The sequence below is a fragment of the Dinoponera quadriceps genome, unplaced genomic scaffold (assembly GCF_001313825.1).
Source record: "Dinoponera quadriceps isolate SergipeBrazil2010 unplaced genomic scaffold, ASM131382v1 scaffold1169, whole genome shotgun sequence".
NCBI lineage: Eukaryota > Metazoa > Arthropoda > Insecta > Hymenoptera > Formicidae > Dinoponera > Dinoponera quadriceps.
Genome location: NW_014555522.1, coordinates 808,468 through 828,713, shown reverse-complemented (window position 1 = coordinate 828,713; position 20,246 = coordinate 808,468). Strand labels below are relative to the sequence as shown.

The following is a 20,246-nucleotide window of genomic DNA, read 5'->3' as shown; positions in this document are numbered from 1 at the left end:
ACCTGGATCGCGATTTGCTAGCTTCTTTTTCTCTGTGTCGTATTAAAATTATTTAATCGTCAGCGCAATACTTTTGTTCCGCGATATAATAATAAAGATAAAAGAAGACAGCAAAAATTTCAAATTTTCATTTTGACATAAATGGATATGAAAGATACAAAATATCTTCGTTGAATTTTCATTGTCTATAATGCGTCACAGCTGCGGCGCGTTTTGAGTTCGTCAATAGTTTTTGTATTGCTCGACTTCACTAATATTCTTCTGTTCGCGATAGAACCTTAGAATGTCGTTCATCGCATTAGGCTCGAGAGTGAATTCGTAATGAAAGTGGATTCGCCGGTATGTAAGGCTCGCGCGTAATTGTACCCGTCTGACATTACGGGATACGTAAGACACGAGCGCCAGAACAGTGAGAAATTTTCAGCTGTTTCTTCATGCCGCGATAAAATTTTCTGATAGGCCACCACTCACCGGCAGCATTTTTCCGAGTGCACTCAGTTCAAGTGGATTCCACACGTTTCGAGTATTCTAGACGGAAAAATATACGGCCGCACGCGAGCTCGCGAAACTTTCCATTGTACCTCGCAGGAACGCACGGAGATTTTCGGTACAGCTTTATTTTCGATTTCTTTCCTTTTTTCAAACAGAATCTTGGCTCGTAGAGACTCGCCATGCGTGTCTGCGCAATTAATGCGCGTTGCCGCAATATTAGATGACCTTTCTACGTAACGTTACATCAGCTAAACTTTAATGTATCAAGATAGGAGCTCGGCCATAAGATATAATAGCAAAATCCACAATTAATTTAATAAGCGAAAATGCACACGAGCCTGAAACATTGTTGATTAGTTTATTCGTGCATATATTAACATACCTGTTTATAAATATATTCCAAAACGATCGACTCAGTCGACTTCGATCTTCAAATATTTCTTGTTATGTTACTAATTCGTCGAGATCCAACATATTACAGTGTCGATTAAAATGCACACAGTGAATTCACGTGGACGTATCAGTATCGGAATGTCACGGTGACAGAGTCAATAGGACGATCGTGCTGGTTAACGAAACAGCATCTAAATTTCCGGATTCGATGAAACGAAATGATATAAAGAAAGATTACGAGATACATTACATAACAATTGTATTTATCGACTTCGCTAAAAAACTGTTGACCACTTCTCCTATAAGGAAAATAGCGAATTACATCTCTAACCTGCTGAATATTTTTTGGAAACTTTTGCAGCGTCGTGCAGTTCACGACTGTCCTCGCGAAGATGTGGGTCGATCAGCTTGGACTTCTTCTTTGGAAGAATTACATCGTGCGGAAACGACAGCCGGTGAGTCAACGTAACGTAATCTGACGAGATGTTTGAACGGATTTTCGTAAATTCTATAGTTGATATCTCGTTTTAGGGAATTCTGGCGTTGGTCTTTCTCTGGCCAGTAGCTGTCTTCATGCTTCTCTACACGCTGCGCGATAACGTCGAGCCAGAATATTATCCAACGTGTCAATTTCCCGCAAGGTCAATGCCGCAAGATGGACTTCTGCCTTTCGTACAGACTTACATATGCAGCGTCGGTAATCCTTGCGATCCGCTGTCGGAGTACGAGGAAATGCCTTCGTACAAGAATGCCACGTGAGTCTCGCGACAACCAGATTACCGGGTCGTTACGTTTCGCTTTTCTTGCGTTTCTTATTAGGCGAATTACCGCGTTAATCGCGAAACCGTTAAGGTCGCCGATGTGTTCATGATTTATTCTTTCGTTTTCTCCTCGAAACCAACAGTTTAGGCTCTTTAGTGGTGGAACTGCAGCCGATGCTTAATAACATGACAATTATCTCCGCCGTGGAGACGTTGCCACAGAGTATTCAGCTGTTAAAGTCGATGGCGCAGATTCTCACCAAGCCAGAAATCAAGGCGTTTTTCGGTAAGACTGTATGACGGGATATACATTTTGTCTCAAGGTCTAATTTGATATTTCGAAAATCGAATATATGAATATGTTGATACAGACCGTGGGATCTTTTTGGGCGACCTGTTCAATAATCATGAGCAAATTAAGGATCTGTTGAAATCACAATTGCCAGGAGCGAGGGAAGGATTGGTTGATGGTTTGTTCGAGTCATCCGTCAAATTAATATATGTCAGTATTATCTTAGCCATTACGCGTTATTTTTGCGATATTGCGATAAAGAGAGGATGGCTCGCTCATCGATTTCTGTTACAGTTGATTCAAACTTTCGGCTCGTCTAACATCGAAGGCGTCGTCTGCTCAGCGGAGAGCTTGAAGAAATATTTGATTGTGCCTAAAGAAGAGGATTATGAGGAAATCTCGAATCTCCTGTGCAACATCGACTCGAAGGCGATCCCTGATATTCTGGAGAACCTCACGAAACATCTGGATTTCTCCGGTCTATTGGAGATGGTGGACCGCGCAATGGCGAAATTTCGCCATTATAGCTTCTTTCAGGATCTGAAGCGGACGACGGAAGTCATTCTGGATCTGAAAACGACCAAGAAATACGCACCCAAGTACCTGAAGCTGCACGAGTGGCTACCGAAGATAATTTTGGCATTCGAAAACGTAACCTTTAAGGAAATCGACCTCGGCTTGTAAGTCAGACACGCTTCCGATTCAAGACCGCGACTTTTCCGGATTTCCAATTCCATTTCTCGAGTCCATCGAACAATTCGAGGAAACATGAATACGTTTTAATTTTAGCATTAACAAAGCCATAGTTATTTTGGATCCCGTGTTCATGCAAGAACGAGAATGGCCTATCGCCCGGGGTGGACTTTTAAAATTAAACAGACTCCTGAAAATAGTGAAAGAGGTTCTGAAGTACGGAAAATCCAATTCTACGGATGATTTCTTCAGCGTGATGGATCAGATAGCAGGAACGATATCGTCTTTCTCCTCGAACTCGGATAAGTACGAGAACATCACCAAGATATTAGATCTGTCTTTCCTGATCTTGCAAGATGGTGTCAAGCTCACTGATAAACTGTTGGATCGTTACGTCGATAAATTTGAGTTGTGAGTGTTGTCCCTTGGACAAGATAATCGACGATGTTTCATCGGTGTAATATTGTGCGATATTGTGTTTAGGGCCGCCGGAGTCTTCGATAAACTCAGAAGCTTCTTCCACGAGAACATAATGAATTCGTTGACATACATTGTATCTCTGATGGACAACATCGTGCAAATCACTCATCACGTTGCAGTTCTCCACGAAGATACATTGAGGAGACTGTACGTAGTTTCTAGGAATCATCAGGATCTGGTGCAAAAGATATTGACGAACTTAGATTCTAACGTGTACAGAACGATCATTCGATCCTTCTCCCGACTGGATTTCTTAGAGGTATGTTATGTTTATTATATAACACGTCACACGAGACTATTATGCTTTGCTTTAACTGAAATATCTTCCGACGACTTCCGCCTTTCTACATCAAACGCTTAAGTCAATTGTGAATTATTGAAATTCTTCCCGCAGCGACTGACGGATGATCTGAGAAAAGCGAAACCCGATGAAGTATTCTGTCAGAAGAACGTAACGAACGAGATATTCGACAATTTCATCGAGTTCAAAGACAGATCCGACAAAATCGTAGAGTTACTCTGCAGCGATTCTGGAAAAGAATATATCACTGACGTTTACAATAGCTTTGAGTTCGACAAGTTCCAGACAATCGTACGTAAAGCAATTTTATCGTAATCAACAAGTAACGAAGTACGTTATTAATTTCTCTTCACAATTGATCACATCATTTTTACAGCTGGCCAAAACTCTATCGACTTTGGTCCTCATGGCGTTCAAGCAATTAGTCAGGATCGAGAATGCGAACTTAACGTCCGTCGTGGGGCATATCAAAGAGTTCCAAACATATCTGGACGTGAGGAAAGTTCAATACTTGGACTGGAGCGTTTTCCAAGTCAGCGACGACTGGGAAAAAACTTTCGAGGAGACGCGTAGTCAAGGCAGGATGGATATGTGAGTACATTACATTCGAGCAGGCAAGATCACGTTCAGTTGGATCGCGAGGGTTAACCGATCTTGCCAGAAAACGCAGCCGCGATCTGCGCTTCTTCAATCGTTCAAAATGTTGCTTACTTACTGGTCGCCAAGCGACACTCACTCTTCTCTCTTCTCACACGCTAATGTTTCTTTTTCGCTCGCTAGTCTGGCGATTCATTTGAGCATAGCGCAGATGGTAGGCGTTCGCAGTATATCTTACGCGACCATCAAACCAGACTTGGATAACATCGACATATTGGCCGAAGAGATTCTGCGCAACCTACAAGCTAACCCCACTAACTGGATCGCGGAAGTAAACCAACACAAAACCGAGCTGATCGAGTCGTTCTACCTCACTGTGACAGACAGGCAGAAGGTCAGTTGAGAAACAATCGTGTGATCTTTCTCGACCGTCGAGCTCCATATTGCACCGCGCGCGATTGCCCCGTGGCTCAATATCTCAACGCGATCCCCTCGATTAAACAGACGCTGCAGATCCTGACATATTCAAATTTCACGAGGACCTACTGCACGGACCAGAATCCGCCGGCTTTGTTGAACTTCCCCAGGGAGTCGAACGCCACGCTTCTCAAGAAGCTGGTGTGCTACCTATCGAAATCGGTGCAGGATAGCCTGGAAGTGAACGTGACCAACGTCGATATCAAGATGGTCGCCGCCCACAGGGAGCGGGAATTTAATTGGACGGCCTTCAACGAGAAGATAATCGAGATTTACCAGTACATCGACACGGCGGTGAATCAAGAAGATCAACGGTACAACTCCAAGAGGATGGAGAAATTGAAGCGGGATTTCGAGAACTCGTGGACGACGGACGTGACAGTGAGAGACGCGTGGGAGATCAGGTAAGAGATATTTTCAATACAGTTGAGTTTTTCCCGTCATCGATATTAATGAGGACATTTATCGTGTAAGGAGTTGATTGCACAAATCAGTGACGCACACCATCTGGTGATACACTACATATGTCTGCAGCGTAGGTTCAATCTGCAAGCTCTTTAGCATAATGGAGAGTCCGGTGTTCGGGATACAGACCAAACAACGTTGGAAGGATGTTTATGGCGTCGCATGGGTAGTCTCGTTGATCTTCGATAAGATCGAGAAGTTGGTGGACGATGTTCAACTGAACCAGAACGTGGCGAACCTCACCAATGTGCTGCAGGACATGCCGCAGACCGAGATGCTCGTCGGCTCGTTCCTGAGAGGTTTACCTCGGGTCATTCTCGACGTGATCGATATGATCACGCTGAGGGCGGTGTCTCTTGTAAATAATTTACTGAAATTTGCACGCTTAAATTCCCTTGTTATAATTTCATTTGGCAACATTATGCGACATTCTGCAAAATCGTGGATCCGACGTGGACGATTCGTTTTCAGATATCGGTTATCGACGATTACAAGTTGCGTGAGCGGCTTTGGCCTTGTGTTCTGAACGAAAGCATTGGCGTCGCGATGCAGCTGAGAAACGAGAGTCGCGATGTCGTGCAAGAGATCGAGCGGATCGCCTGCAGCCCGGGTAACTTTATCAAAGAGTGGACGGAGCAACCGATAATCGCGAAGGTCCGAAAACTGGTGAGTCGTCAACGTTATATTTCGCTTAGCCTGCGGGCAGGATACATTGCATTGCGAGTTACAGCCGATCGTAAAAATTTACAATTAATCGCGTTATTTACAATTAATATGAAATCTTAGCTCGATCATAAAGAAAATGTGGAAGTCTCGCCGTTCAATTGGACGACGGGCTATAGGAAATTTCGGCAAGTGGTGAAAAAGCTCGACGACCTGATAAACGACGCTAAGGAAGTCGTCTTGGCGGAAGAACCGAACATGAAGAAGTATATCAAGATAGTCGTGAGCGAAGCGGACAAAATTGTGGACGAGAGACTGCCAGAGATGAAGACCGATTGGAAGTAAGGACTAGATATTACGTCATATAAGAAATGATCGATTAACGACGGAAACGTCATACTTAAAATTTTCAATTTGATGGAAGAGACTCCTTCGTGTAACATATGTTCGCGTGTTATTTTATGATCATCGACAGTTATCAGGAACATTTTTTTCTCAATCAAGGAACACTCTGGATCACATCGATCTGGAGATTGACAAGACGGTCAAAGCTTTCGGCAGCGAGCTATCCGCGAGTAACATTTGGAAGCCGGAAGTCGACGATACCGATCGTATTCTCATTCTTCTGAAATATGTCTCCAACTTCATTCACAAAGGCGTCCGAATCGTGACCAACGTATTGAATAAAGGTAAATAACGCTTTTGATAACATCGTAATAAAGTTTTAACAATATCGAGGCGCTATGGTGACATTTAAGGTAGTTGTTGAATGCCAAACTTTCAATGACAATATTATAAAGGGCCCCTATATAAGTTTATTATTTAATGAAAAAAATGTTACATCTTCCTATAACTTTACTTAGCTACCTAAATACTATATATATTATAAATTAATATAATTTATTTTTTATTTTTATTATTAATGTTTGCAAATGCTTTATTTGTACGTCAATTGAACTAATAGAAGTGCATACATAATAGAAATTGATAAATATTTAAATATATGTATATGTACATTCGCGGATATTACTATAAATTGTAAATTTTCCATGGGCAATATTTGCAAGATGAAATGAATTAATAATTTCAAAATTTTTGCATAATATCTCTATATCAGTTATTAATATCAGTAGTTTTTCATGAAAATCTTAAATATGATTTAGGAGAAATTAGAAATAGAAGTTAATTGAAAATATAAGTTAAAAATAAAACATCAGTCTCAAAGAATATATATAAAAGTGTCATTTTTAGATGCGAATATCTCAATTTCCGAATGGCCAATCGTTTCCTAATTACTCTCATAATTAAATGATATATTTAAATTTATATGTAGTGTAAGTTTCAACTAATTCTTAAAAAAAAATTCACTTTATGCAAATGCATTTTTATGCATTTTATCATAATTATCATCTTGTAAAACCAAATAACATTGTTGATTATGTCGATTATGTGATGTTCTTTTTTTCACAGGCACAGGAAAAATCAATTTATTATCCCTATTGGGATTCGACAACACGACTCCTGTTGCCATCTTCCACGATAAGCTACCTTATATCCTGTCGACGCTGTTGAACGGAATATCCGATCCGAAAATCGAAAGAAAATTCATCAGCTCGCTAGAAAACCACACCAGGATCACGTGCTCGATGATGTTCGAATGGCTGTCAGACACCAGAGTCGGCTTGAGTGAAGCGGAGTACAAGACCTTGAAGAATTTTACCTGCGACCTCAATCCCGAGAACTTCAACGTATATATCGACTTCTATGCAGACGAAATAATGACTTGGATGAATCCCGTCAAAACATATCGATCTCACATAGTCTCAATGATCGGTGACCTATACAATCTCGCAAAAGTCATCGGCCTCACTATGAAGAACAACATAGTCATTGAACCGCCTTTCCCGAAGCAGTATTTGGACGATATGTTGCTCAAACTACGAGATACGCTGGAAGTCCAACAAACGAGAGGCATTTTAGACAAGGTAAACAGTTAATCGATTATTATCGTGTGTAGGACGCTAGCTTTGCTCGACGAACTATGTCTCAGACGTGAAAATTTCAGTTTCGATAGAGTGTCGTTGACACATGCCTCTTGCAGGAATTGAAGCTGGGTCAAGAATGGTCCGATTACAAATTACTGATTGAGGGTGTGTCGGAGGCTTTGATGCACATTAACGACGCTCTGAAGAACGCGAAGATACGCAATCACAGAATCGAAACCTGGGAATTGATGGAAAACGGCGACACAAGACAAATGCTGAAAATTCTGGAGGCTCATCCCGAAGAAACCATCGCGTTAGTCGCCATTCTCAACACGTACAACCGCACCACCGGCAAGTTACGGCCATTCAAGGATATCAGGAGGGACATGTGCATTAATCATTTCGGCTCTGATTACTGGAACGAGCAACATAGGTTGCATTTTCTACATGAAGTGTGCTCCTTCGATCCTTATCAACTACTGAAGTCTATTACGAGCGATGAATATCACGTACGTAAGGCTAATCAAAACATAATTTAAACGATTTATTTGAGCTAACACGGCACCGTTAAGAAGTCGTACCTGCAAATTGACTCTAAATATTTCTATTTAAAACATTTTTAACGAAATAAAACTGAGGAAACGTTAAAGAACGTCAATTATTCTTACCTTAAACACGGTAAGTCGGTTAAAGCAGAGCTCGGCAAGTGATGCATTTTTCAGCCGAAAGCTGGAAGAGCTTTTCGGAAGGCTCCGTCTCGTGTTATTCCTCTTGCCTCATCGTCCTCACGCGCAATCCACGAGCCGCTTGAGTCTCAGAAACATGGTCACCACATATCGTGCTATTGGAACCGCAGAAGAGAGAAAAATCCAAATCTTTTCTTAAATATACTATATTTCTTATTAAATTTTTATTTTAAGTTTTTTTTAATTTAAACTTAATTTTAATTTAAATTTTAAGCATCGCTTGCCGAACTTTGGGTTAAAAGTAAAAGAAATCGATTCTTTATACGTTAAGCTTTCTGCATCTTCTTTTTCGCAGGATGTTATCACTGGACGAACGACTGTCCTTCAGAGACTGACGCCACTGACCATGTCATTATCAAAATTACTGGACACCGTGTGGAATATCACGAGAACGTCGCCGGAACTGAGTCTCAAGTCAAATATTTTAAACGTAACGACGTGGCAGAATCTGTCCAACGACACGTGGGACTTGATCCTGAAGTCTGAGAAATCTTGGATCGACGTTTACTTCTTTTTCCACAAGTACTATATGATATCGCACGTCTTCTCTAAAGTGGATGTCGGCAGACTGTTCCAGAATCTGGAATCTGTGATTGAGCTCGTATCAGGCGGAGATATTTGGCAGAAGCTTCGCATCATGTACGAGAGCTCGAAAATTAAGCCGCTGCTGAACCTCATAGAGGATATGCCTAATCTCTTAATCACTGCCGCTGAGACTTTTGTCTCGTCTGAGCGACTGGATGACTTCTTGCAGAAGCTCTTACTCGGTCAGCTGCATCCTTGTGACATCGATCGATACCTGATTCCACCGAACTACATAAGGAGGAAAGATCTATTGTCCAGTATCACGAATTTCTGCCAGAAGATCGTTCTGAGCGACAAGGATTTGACATGGATGAATATTCTGCCGTTCTTTGAGAAGTATCACGTAATGTCCGATCTTGGCTAATGGTAACGGTATGTGTCTAAATTAAACGTTAAATATCTTTATTTTAATTGTAGTATGAGAATTCGACGCTTAATATGTCCAACTGGGAAATTTTTAAACGGGCATACGAAATGCAGTGGTTGTACGGATTCCAGACAACTTTGATCCGCGCTTTGTCGGAAGGCTACAAGCAACCGAAGATCCCTACGTGGTGGACGTCTTTCGAGGAGGGCACTTATAAGGATTTTGTCGCACAATATAAAAGGAAGGTGCGTGCTACTGCAATAACTTATTAAATGTTTTTCACATGAATTAACCTTCATCCTCTGAGGACCTTCTGTCCGTTTGTGTTATAAAATCATTCTATTCTGATGAAGGTTACCTGAAATTAATTGAAATATTATCCGTTAGATATATATTTGTTCGAGAATATCTCGAGAAAGTTTCTCACTGTTGTCTAATAAATTAACCGAATTCACATTAATTACAGGACATAAAAGTTCTGGCAGATTCGATGGTGAAAAAAACCGTGTTGCTCCTGAAGAATATTTTAAAGACTTATTTCAATACCAAGTAAGTGAACACATCATCAGGAAAAACAACGACCGACTCGCTGATAACGATATAAAAATAATATTCGCCGTTTTATCACAACTTTAGAGATTGCACATGGTGCGTCACGCTTCCGATGGAGATTTTAAATTCACAGTTATCGCAATATAACCTTTACCCGGATTTCCTCTGTCAACTGAATCGATTGAACATATCACAGATAGATAACAGCCTGACGAACAACATTAATTGGAATAAAACTACCCAAATGGTAGGAAAACGACAATTGTAAATTAAATCGACAATGTAAGAGGTATTTATCAATTGCCAAAAAATCTCTAGGTCAAGGACTACAAACATTTGAAAAAGAATAAGACGCTAGATGAGTTCTTAGATACGCTTGAGACTACTTTGCACTATGTAGCTAACATTATAATTAATTTCCAAAATGAGACGTATCACGAGACGGTGACCGGCTGTTTCAACAAATTCATCGGCAAGCCTATGTTTTCCCGACCAGGCTTGTATGTATCTTCTTGTTCTCGTTGCATTAAAGGCGACAAATTTATGGAGAATTTTTTTTAATTTGTCACTTACTCCGTTATGTAATATTATTATTTTCCAGATATGTTATGTTAATGTTGAGCTTACTGGATATGTTGGAAAATAACGTTTTTCTCTTGGATTCGTTGGCGTATCACGAAGATATTAACGAATTGACGAGACTGGCCGAGGAGCACGTGTCGATTTGGATGCCGTTGCGCGACGTGGTGAAGCGGTCCGATCTCGCTGACGTTGACGCTTTATTACCGAACGCCACTATCAACGTGAACGCGGTTCTGAGCAAATTGAACACGACTCTGTGTCGCACGAAGAGCGATTGCCGGAACGCGACTATCCTGTACAATTTTCTCATCTCAAAAAAAGCGGGCAAGGTCTTACGTTATGACCCGAAAGCGGCCAAATATCCGTCGGTGGCCGATATTTCGAACCGGTTGGCTCTCAGTCTGGATGTGGATCTCATAAATCGGCAGCGGCCGTTTTGGCGCTCACAGGCCTCCTGGGATCTCACCTGGCTGAAGGAAATCCTGCATCATCTGTCCACGATCCTCGGAGAAAGCGGGAATCTGCTGGACGTTGCTAGTAAAATAGATTTCGAAGACGTTTCCAACGTTCTTGGAGTTCCCGACCTCGCTGATGGCATAATCAGCATATTGAACGACAAGACAGTCGATAAGCTGTTTGACGGGTAAATATATTTTGATCTCTTCTTTTGATTTAGTCCATCAGATTTGTATTTTGTATAAAATATGTTTGATGACAAGCTATGCAAGTCAATATCATACATATTATATTATTATAATAATATTTTAGTATCGTAATATTATACTGCTTCATATCTCTTTTTTGAACTTCTCTTTTTTTGTTCTTTAACAAGGGTTAAATTTATTTGTCTATTATAATATATTATTTTCTTAACAAAAACTTGATGAAAAATGCTTGTAATTCTTTAAAATTTTATATTGCACTGAGGATACAAAAACATATTACTCATTAGGATGAATGATCTCCTGGAGGACGTGGAGCCGCTTGTGCAGGATCAAGAAGTAATCGATGATCTGCGCAGAATGGTCGTGGCACTGGAATCGATGGAGATTTTCAAGAACTTAGGACTGCTGGATATGAAATGTAACAAATTACGTTAGATCGTGTTCTCGTATAATGTTTTCTGACTTGATTCATTTTCACTTTACAGACGTTGTCAGGAAGATGTTCGACAATTGGGACATGGTGAGATCGTTCCTGCGCGATAGGATTAACGTCAACAACGAGATTCTCCTCACGTTAGCTGAAGCCAAGATAGATATGATCTCGGTCTTCATGAGGGAACGCGGCGTCATCAGCCTGAAAGACACTATCTGTTCACCCGAGAAACTTGGCGATATGTTATATTTCAATAATAGCCTCGTAACTGTCGATGAAGTTAGCTCCGCACTTTGCCAATTGAACGACTCGCAGACGCAGAATATCACCATCACATTGCTCAAAAATTTAAACTTCGATTACATCTTTAAAAATGTAAATACGGCTTATACGGGGAGTCGGCTGTTATCTCAATGTACCTTGGATACATATCGCGAAAGTTGACAAATCTTCTTTCCGTTTTAGTTGATGAATGCTAACGTGAAGAACATCTTGACCAATGCGAATTTAACCGAGGCCGAAGGAAAAGTTGTACTGGACAATCTCGGCGTTGCCTCGGAATTATTTCCGTTTTTCAAAGATAAATTGACGGCGAGCTTACCGTCGGCAAAGCAGATGGATGAGAGCAACGACGAAGAAACGGGGGAAACGATGTCCAGTAAGTCGCGTAAATAAAAAAAACATGATGAATTAACGATACGCTTATAAATCGAATAAGTTTTAAGCCGAATCTTAACTTTTTCTATCAACGTCTGTGATTTTCACAGATTCACAATTTCTGAATGACGCCAGCGCACTGCTCTGCGGTAAAAAACTAATGTCAAAGAATGGGCAAATTTACAAAATTATATCCAGTCTGGAGGATAGCAATAAGGCGTACGATCAGAAGGAACTCAATTCCCTGCCAAGTAAGTGAAATATGTAAAAACGATGAGAAACATGTATCCATTAATTACATTAACAAACAAGAAGAAGTCATCACTGATATCGTTCCTTTAATTACAGACGATTTCTGCAGACAGACGTACAAAGATGTGCTCACTATACCCGCCGGCAAAATCATCTGGTCGTACGTTAAGCCTCTGTTACGCGGCCAAATTCTTTACGCGCCTAATACTACCGTGATCAACGAGGTAATGACGCTGGCGAACGAAACCTTTGTACAGATGGAGCACTTCAGGGTGCTGATCAATAGTTTCGAGAAGACCCTTAAATCTCTGGCCAATCTGTCAGAGATGGGCGACAGTTTAAAAGAGTTGCAAAGTATCTTGGCCTCCGACGTGATGAAAGTCGCGGTCAAGTCCATGGGAAGCGGCAATTTCGAAGGTACTGTTCACATATCGACGATTAACTTTCTATCTCGTGTAAAATTAAGAAGAAAGATTCAATAAATCTTGATCGCACATTCTCGCAATCGCATTGCGCAGGCGACTTTTCGGACCTGAATCTCAGCGAGATCGCGTGGCGACTGAAGAAATCGGAGAAGATGATCTCGATGGTGGGCATGCTGAACGATATGATGGGTTGCGTGTTGGTGAACAGGACGATAGGATTCTCCACGGAAGAGGAACTGGAAGCAGCGGCCAGCCGCTTGACCAACACCAACGAGTTCTTGGCTGCAGTGATCTTCCTGGATGATTCCTCGCCGCGCTCGAAGAGATCCCTGGATCTCGAGTTGCCCGATAATATCACCTATAAGATTCGTATGGACGTGGACTACGTGCCGTCTACTACGCGACTGAAGAATCAATTTTGGATTCCCGGCCCAGAGAGCAGTTTCCTTGAACACCTCAGGTACCTCCGTGGTTTCATACAGCTTCAAGATTCCGTCGATCGCGCGATCATCAAGGTCAAGACCCGGAGGGATCTCAGTTGGAGGACGCTCACGCAACAGATGCCGTATCCTTGCTGGAAATTCGCACCGTAAGTAATCAAAGAGATCATTTTCGGCGGCTTCGATTCACGGGAGAGAATCCACGGCGAGAACGATATAATTAATTAACTGTTTAACGGAACGGTTTGCCCCTTGATTACATTTACAATGTAAATACTAAAATAGTCTTTCCATATTGTGCTCCATACATCGTAACTTTACCATCATTATTTCTCATACCTGAGTTTAACACGGGCGCGCGCGCATCATGCTAATATAAAATAAAGCGCTTCCCGAGCTTAACTCGGGGTCTGCGCGTTAAGGGGTCAAAGTTGAACGCTCGGTTCGTTGAAAATTAAAGTATCATTGAAATTTTGCAGCTTCCAATCGACGCTGTACGAGTCTCAAGGGTTGCAGGTGTGCTTCTTCTTCGCGTTAATGATATGCGTTGGAGCGGCCGTCCGACATATTGTTTGGGAGAGGGAGTCGCAAAATGCGATGGTATAATTATCATTAATATGTATGACGGAGGAATATATTAAAACGTTGAACTTCTTATCGAGGAAAACGCTTTTCCTTCCTTTCTAGGTGATGAGCGTGATGGGATTGAAGCCATGGCGGAACACTTTGGCTTGGTTCATCACGTCTTTCATTGAGCTGACGATCGTGATGTTGTCGATCGCCACGATTTTGCTGGCCGGCAAGATCCTACCACGAGCGAATCCTCTACTGATACTCGTCCTACTTTTCGATTATATCTTCTCGATAGTGACCTTTTGGTGAGAGAATTCGTCGCGATTCGAACTTCCCGCACGTACACGAGACGCGCAATCGTGCCTCCTCTGTTCCAGACTCAACCATTGCAAATCTCAATTAAATTTCAGCTACATGATCTCGACGATGTTCAGCTCCGCCAGCCTCGCCGCGGTTACCACGGTCGTCATGTTCCTGTTAACTTACATGCCGTACGTCATTGTTATCGCCATGGAGGCCGTATTTGGACTCGGATATAAACTTTTAATCGTGAGTTAAGCTAACAGTTTGTAGTGTTTCCCGTCGGCGTCGTATTTTTATTTGTACACTCAGAGAAAGATTTCGTCGTCAGAACTAAAATACAGCTGTGGCAGTTGAGATGTGTCTTTGAAATAAATGTAGCGAATATCGTTATTACCGCAATTAAATTTATCGCCTGTTTGAATCTACATTGTTATAGTAAAAAATATTAGCTAAATCCTAAACTAAAATCGTATATTCCCAATTAGAAATATGTTTGCTATTTTTTTAATAGAAATTGCCCAGATGTTAATGTATGCTGATTTTATCTAAAATTCAGCAATTTACTTGATTTAATGCTACATGTCGAATTTGAAAAACACCGATGAACTCGAACTTGAGACCTCTCACGAAAAAGAGAAGATTAATTGCAGTAGCTAAATTAATTGTATGTATGGACACTTAACCAGTTAAGTGTGTTTGACGACTATATCCGTCATGGAGATGTGGCAGAATCTTGTGTCATGACGACTATATCCGTCATGCGTAAAATTTGGTTACAATTTGATATTTAATTGTAATTCTGGCGAAAACTAAATTATATTCGTAAATTTTAATATGGGTAAAATGTTTAGAGATCAAGACAAAATGAAACAAACAAATGAAAATTATAAATAATTTGAGTTGGATTTATAATTTCCTGAGAGCTAACTCGCTTGATTATCGCGACACACACTGGTGGGCGCTTTGCAAAGAGATCGCCACAGTTAACTGGTTAAAACTCAAAAAGCAGCGCAACCAATTCGAATTACTGCAGTAGTAAACTCTTTTGCCAAATGACATTTATGATAATATGTTTACTGCTGCAGCAATAAAATTTACGAATTTATTACTACACCAGTCAAAACTGCTTACGTTGTTAAAGTTTTAGGTATCTATACATATAATTAATCTAATTATTGCAACTAATCTATTTTTTTTCGCGCTGAACATAAATTGACTACCTTAGGTATTACATCACTTCGTCGATTGATATAAATATGTTTCGTATTGTTTACATATGGTATAACCAAAGAGGGAGAGAGAGAAAGAGAGAGAGAGAGAGAGAGAGTCAATTTTAAGTACTCGTGCTAATAATTTCAGTTAATAAAGTTGTACCTCGCGGTAAATGCATTTTACCACTAATAGCCAACTTTTAGCAATGGCAGCAAAGTTCGAATTAACTAATGAGATTTAGCTGCTGTTACTGAGTCATCTCTCTGAATGCATATTAAAGCAAGGCGCGACCGAAAATATCTCGACGGTTAAACGACAATTCTTGCTGTTCAGTGTTTAAGCATGTCCACCAGCTTCTGCTACGGATGTTTGTACGCTGTGCGAAAAGAAGTTCAAGGTACCGGTATATCTTGGGGAAACATCTGGGAAGAGTCGAGTCCTGGCGATCCGATGTCTTTGGGATTGGTGCTGCTGACCCTCGCGTTCGACGGATGCCTATACGCTGTGATCGGCTATCTCATCAGTAGATACACTAATTCAGGTATAAATCCGGGAAGCGGCTCGCGCATACTCTCTTAGAACTGTCTTCGGGAGTGAATATACTTCCGATAATATTTTCACTGGTGGAGGTGTTAAGAGTAGAAATTGGGCGATACTGACGCACTATTTCTCTTCCCAATTGTTTCGTACATAATATCGACCGCGAGCGAGTAATTCTTGCGAACGTCATTCTTTACATCGAATAATCTTTATTAACGAGATAATTTTCCACAGATTTCTATTGATCTTTTCGGTGTGGGTGACATTCCCTCAAAATCATATATCTGTTGTTTCTCTATGTGTATCTCAACTCCTATCTTCGTCACACAATTATTTCGTCGATAACAATTACTAAGATTCAACAGAGTCACACGGTAGGATTATTCGGATGAATTTTTCATTGTCGCTGAAACGAAACGATCACATATTCGAGATAGAAATTGACCGTCTTCTATTCGAGATAACTTAATCGCGCGCTATTTAGAATCATATAAGAAACATACGATATGATAAATAAAACCCGAATATCACCTTCGCGTGGCTCTCTTTCACAGAAAAATAATGACACACGCGTATCCGTGATGGTACGCGGCACACCACATTCTCGCAAACCTCGTACACACATATATTTTCACGGTACTCTCACCCCTTCTGTGTAATCATGAGATGCACCTGTGAGAAAAAAGTCCAGCGGGCGGATCTGACGAAAGCGCGTCGCTTAAGAGAACCGATGAGAAGGACGCGACCTGGTGAGTTATCTGCGAAACGAACGGAGAATTACCGATAATTTTCCAGGCAGGTGCTTTCACGGTTTGAGGTCCCGTAGCTTGTGGTGGGCCAACACACGTTCTCTCTATGGCAGGCCGAGCTACCTCGCCTTCGTCAACAACCTCTATTTCACTAACGACGTTCTCCATCCTTCAGCCGCTTATTCAGGTATCGCACTCTCCTCCGCTCGCATCTCGTAACGCGTGTGCACCAAAGTTTTCGGCTTGCTTTTCCGGGCATATCTAGCTAGCATATGAGGCGAGAGTAAGAGAGAACGCCTGTGACAGACGGCAGGTAAACCCAGTTAGAAACTTCGCTCCCTTCGCAGCGCGCGCGGTCGCGGGGGAAATTATCGTCAAAAATTTTCATAGCCACGCGCGACGGCGCGACGACGCGACTACCGTTGGAACTTCGGCATTTCTGTAAGAATTTTTGATCGATTCCCGTATTCCCGCGAGATATGCAACGACGGGGATACCAGTTTAATCTTGGGTTATGCAAAAACGGGTAATTCGAGCGGGAGAATTCATTTATACGTTATATTAATTAATCTTTCGTGCAATTCCGATCATCGCATCATATATTGTTCTCTTCATTCTCGCTGTAAACGCATCGCCAAGCATCATGTATCTTCATATCGCATTACGTTCTGGAAAGCTATGTTCATGTTTGACTCGATGACGAAGCTCAGGCATGTGAGTGTAATCGCATCTGTGTGAGCTTTGTGTGTGCCTGCATATTTTCCTATTTTTCCCCTCGATTATTTTATAATTCTCCAACGAATTTTGCGTATTTTACAATCGAGTGATCATACTAATATCCTGTCCCAATTATATATTTTCTTGATGTTATGGAAAATTCATATGATTTTTGCACTGCATGCACCGCATGGATCGCATGAAACGTAGCTCAAGTTTTAAGAAGAGGCCTTTTTTGTCCTCGGAAAGTAATTCGTCTTGATGTATCGGAATCATGTTCAGCTCAAGCTAAGACATTTGTCTATGTTGGTGTGAAATTGCTTCCTCTCGGAAAACAATTTTTAACTCGCTTCCTTGAAAGTGTGGTCATAAAATTGGTAAGATGCTTGCTTTCGATTATGCAAGCGACGTCATCTTTGACACGATGTAAGACACGAGCTGTCGTTTGTTGCCGCGCGCAGAGGACGAGAGCGATATCAGCAGTTTGACGGTCACCGAGAAGCAGATCGGCGTGAAATTCGACGGCGTCAAGAAAGTTTACCACACCGAGCAGGGTGACGTGATCGCGGTGGACGACTTCACTCTGAAGCTTTGCGAGGGCGAAGTGACAAGTCTGCTCGGCAGAAATGGCGCGGGAAAGACCACGATTATGTACGTCAAGTTTTTCAAAGTTTCGAGCTCTCGATAAGTTTATCAAGTTCTTAAATTGCATATATTTAAAGGTATTTATAAGTAATCATGTATTTAGAAGATTCTTATCTTTGTCAGTTTCTACTTAAGAGCTATGTAGTATATAAACAACATTTTCTTAGCGTTCTTAAAGTGAATAAAGTATTCAGCTTATGTCATTGGTTAAATAATAAAAACTTTGCCTTTAAACAAATGTATTTCATTTGGAAATATTTGATTACTTATGTCCCTTAATAGTTATATAGAATTCATCGGATAGTTTAACAATTCAACGTTACGTTATAGAATTTATTTTCTGCATGTCTTTGTTACAGCAAAATGCTCACAGGGATGGTATCGCCGACCGACGGTGAAATTTGCCTAAACGGCGAAGAGGGTTGTAAGCCCGACATAGGAGTGTGTCCTCAAGACAACGTACTCATCGGCACTCTGACGCCGAAAGAGCATATGATCTTCTACTGGAAGCTTAAGAGGCCTGCCGATAACATCGACATGCAGAGGAACGTTGACGAGTAAGACATTTTCCAAATCGATAAATAATACATAACACATGAAACATCTGAGTGGAAAATGATGTGTGTAAAAATAATAGGTTGCGGCTTTGCTCTTTCGATCTTTTCAATTTGAACTGTACAATTTTCTATCTCTTAATTTTTAAAGAAACAATTCCTCCTAGTAATACTTTTTCTCCGTTGGAATCGGACTCTTCTCCATCAAATACCTTCGTTCTCCGCAGGATGCTAGCGTCCTTGGAGCTCGGGCGTCAAGAGCTCGAGCCTGTGGCACGCTTGTCTGGCGGTACACGGCGTCGGCTCTGTGTCGCTTTGGCTTTCCTCGGTTCACCACGATTGGTCATCTTAGACGAGCCTGGCGCCGGTGTGGATCCTGCGGCTAGACGGAGGATCTGGCGGTTGATCGACCAACACAGGATTGGCAGGACCGTGATCCTGTCGACTCACCACTTGGACGAGGCCGACATGCTTAGCGACACGGTGGTGGTGATGCACAAAGGCAAGATCTTGTGCACCGGCTCGCCATTGTCCTTGAAGATGATGCACGGCCGAGGGTACAGAATGAACGTTTCATTCTCGCCCGATCAGCGCCTAGACATGAACGACAAGAAGCATCTGAAGGACCTCCGCACAATCGTGGAGGAAATCGTGCCGAACGCCACGATAAACGAGGTCTCCGAGTCAGAATTGATCGTCACGTTGCCTTTCCAGGGGAAAAACGGCATGAATAATGAGTAAGTGAAACCCGATATGAATTATCGTTCATCTTCGAGCGCTAATTTTCAAGATTGATTTATTTTAAAGTGAAATCCTGATTTATCGCACAAGTTGATTTAATCGTTCCGTCTCGAGTAAATAATTTTCGTATCCACAGCCGCGCATTATTCGTTCGCTGAGGTGAAAAATTCGATTCTCCTCTCGTATGAAGCCGGCTTTGCACGATGTGGCAAATGAAGGCAAACGTTGACAATTTATATTGGCCACGTATGTTATATATTCGTCCAACCTATATGATCAATATAATTGCTCACATTTGTCAAATCGTGTGGATTTGTCGAATCATCTTAACATATCTCTCGTGTAACAGGTTGCGGAGAGAGAATACGAGATAAGATCTACTTATTTCACGGTAATTCAGAGTAACGCTACGAGCTGCTCCTTGTAATTCATTTCGCTCTCGCAAATATTTAACGCTTCAGGCTTCGAGCCTCTAGCGACTTGCCTCGGGAGGAGCCGCTATAATCGTATACCGGCGCGTGCTTGGGACGAAATCGGTTAAACAGCGGCATCTGCTTTTGAGTAAAGTCAAGGATATTGCAGCATCGCGCAGACGGCGAAGGCTCTGGAGGACAATCGTAAGCTGCTGGGATTCTCGCACTTCTCATTGGAATGCGACACTCTGGAAAGGGTCTTCCTGGATCTGTGCGCGCGAGCAGACAGCGGATCGAGCGCTATCAGGGCGAGTCAAGATAGCGTCGCTACCATAGAGAGTCACGCCGGTGAGAGAAGAGCGCGATGAGATGACGTCTCGCTCTCTTAATTAGAAAAATTAATTCTCCAATTCTTAATTCCGAGGTTCCTCTCGATTCATATCGACCGTACGCGCGCTCGCCGGCGCGTCGTGGCTTACACCGGATCTTTTAGCTT

General features: G+C 41.7%; 1 protein-coding gene across 3 annotated transcripts in view; it reads left to right on the top strand.

The window, feature by feature from the left end:
* The window catches only part of LOC106744575 (ATP-binding cassette sub-family A member 13), a 44,200-nt gene that overhangs the window by 7,191 nt on the left and 16,763 nt on the right, over window positions 1–20,246 (top strand). The window contains exons 2-39 of one of the 3 annotated variants that reach the window (XM_014619471.1): window positions 1,247–1,340; window positions 1,417–1,640; window positions 1,790–1,932; window positions 2,018–2,148; window positions 2,233–2,618; window positions 2,728–3,042; window positions 3,115–3,370; window positions 3,506–3,703; window positions 3,789–4,003; window positions 4,193–4,403; window positions 4,514–4,890; window positions 5,021–5,309; window positions 5,423–5,617; window positions 5,738–5,955; window positions 6,119–6,303; window positions 7,085–7,599; window positions 7,716–8,108; window positions 8,641–9,273; window positions 9,348–9,542; window positions 9,764–9,846; window positions 9,934–10,096; window positions 10,168–10,349; window positions 10,451–11,074; window positions 11,384–11,514; window positions 11,582–11,904; window positions 11,995–12,187; window positions 12,297–12,437; window positions 12,535–12,855; window positions 12,957–13,452; window positions 13,783–13,903; window positions 13,991–14,181; window positions 14,287–14,425; window positions 15,725–15,932; window positions 16,727–16,867; window positions 17,859–18,048; window positions 18,402–18,599; window positions 18,824–19,333; window positions 19,920–20,098. In XM_014619471.1, coding sequence (XP_014474957.1) covers window positions 1,247–1,340; window positions 1,417–1,640; window positions 1,790–1,932; window positions 2,018–2,148; window positions 2,233–2,618; window positions 2,728–3,042; window positions 3,115–3,370; window positions 3,506–3,703; window positions 3,789–4,003; window positions 4,193–4,403; window positions 4,514–4,890; window positions 5,021–5,309; window positions 5,423–5,617; window positions 5,738–5,955; window positions 6,119–6,303; window positions 7,085–7,599; window positions 7,716–8,108; window positions 8,641–9,273; window positions 9,348–9,542; window positions 9,764–9,846; window positions 9,934–10,096; window positions 10,168–10,349; window positions 10,451–11,074; window positions 11,384–11,514; window positions 11,582–11,904; window positions 11,995–12,187; window positions 12,297–12,437; window positions 12,535–12,855; window positions 12,957–13,452; window positions 13,783–13,903; window positions 13,991–14,181; window positions 14,287–14,425; window positions 15,725–15,932; window positions 16,727–16,867; window positions 17,859–18,048; window positions 18,402–18,599; window positions 18,824–19,333; window positions 19,920–20,098 — 9,707 coding nt within the window. Of the gene's footprint in view, window positions 1–1,246; window positions 1,341–1,416; window positions 1,641–1,789; window positions 1,933–2,017; window positions 2,619–2,727; window positions 3,043–3,114; window positions 3,371–3,505; window positions 3,704–3,788; window positions 4,004–4,192; window positions 4,404–4,513; window positions 4,891–5,020; window positions 5,310–5,422; window positions 5,618–5,737; window positions 5,956–6,118; window positions 6,304–7,084; window positions 7,600–7,715; window positions 8,109–8,640; window positions 9,274–9,347; window positions 9,543–9,763; window positions 9,847–9,933; window positions 10,097–10,167; window positions 10,350–10,450; window positions 11,075–11,383; window positions 11,515–11,581; window positions 11,905–11,994; window positions 12,188–12,296; window positions 12,438–12,534; window positions 12,856–12,956; window positions 13,453–13,782; window positions 13,904–13,990; window positions 14,182–14,286; window positions 14,426–15,724; window positions 15,933–16,726; window positions 16,868–17,858; window positions 18,049–18,401; window positions 18,600–18,823; window positions 19,334–19,919; window positions 20,099–20,246 lie in introns of all 3 variants that reach the window. The other 2 variants (XM_014619470.1, XM_014619472.1) reach the window with 2 other exon arrangements.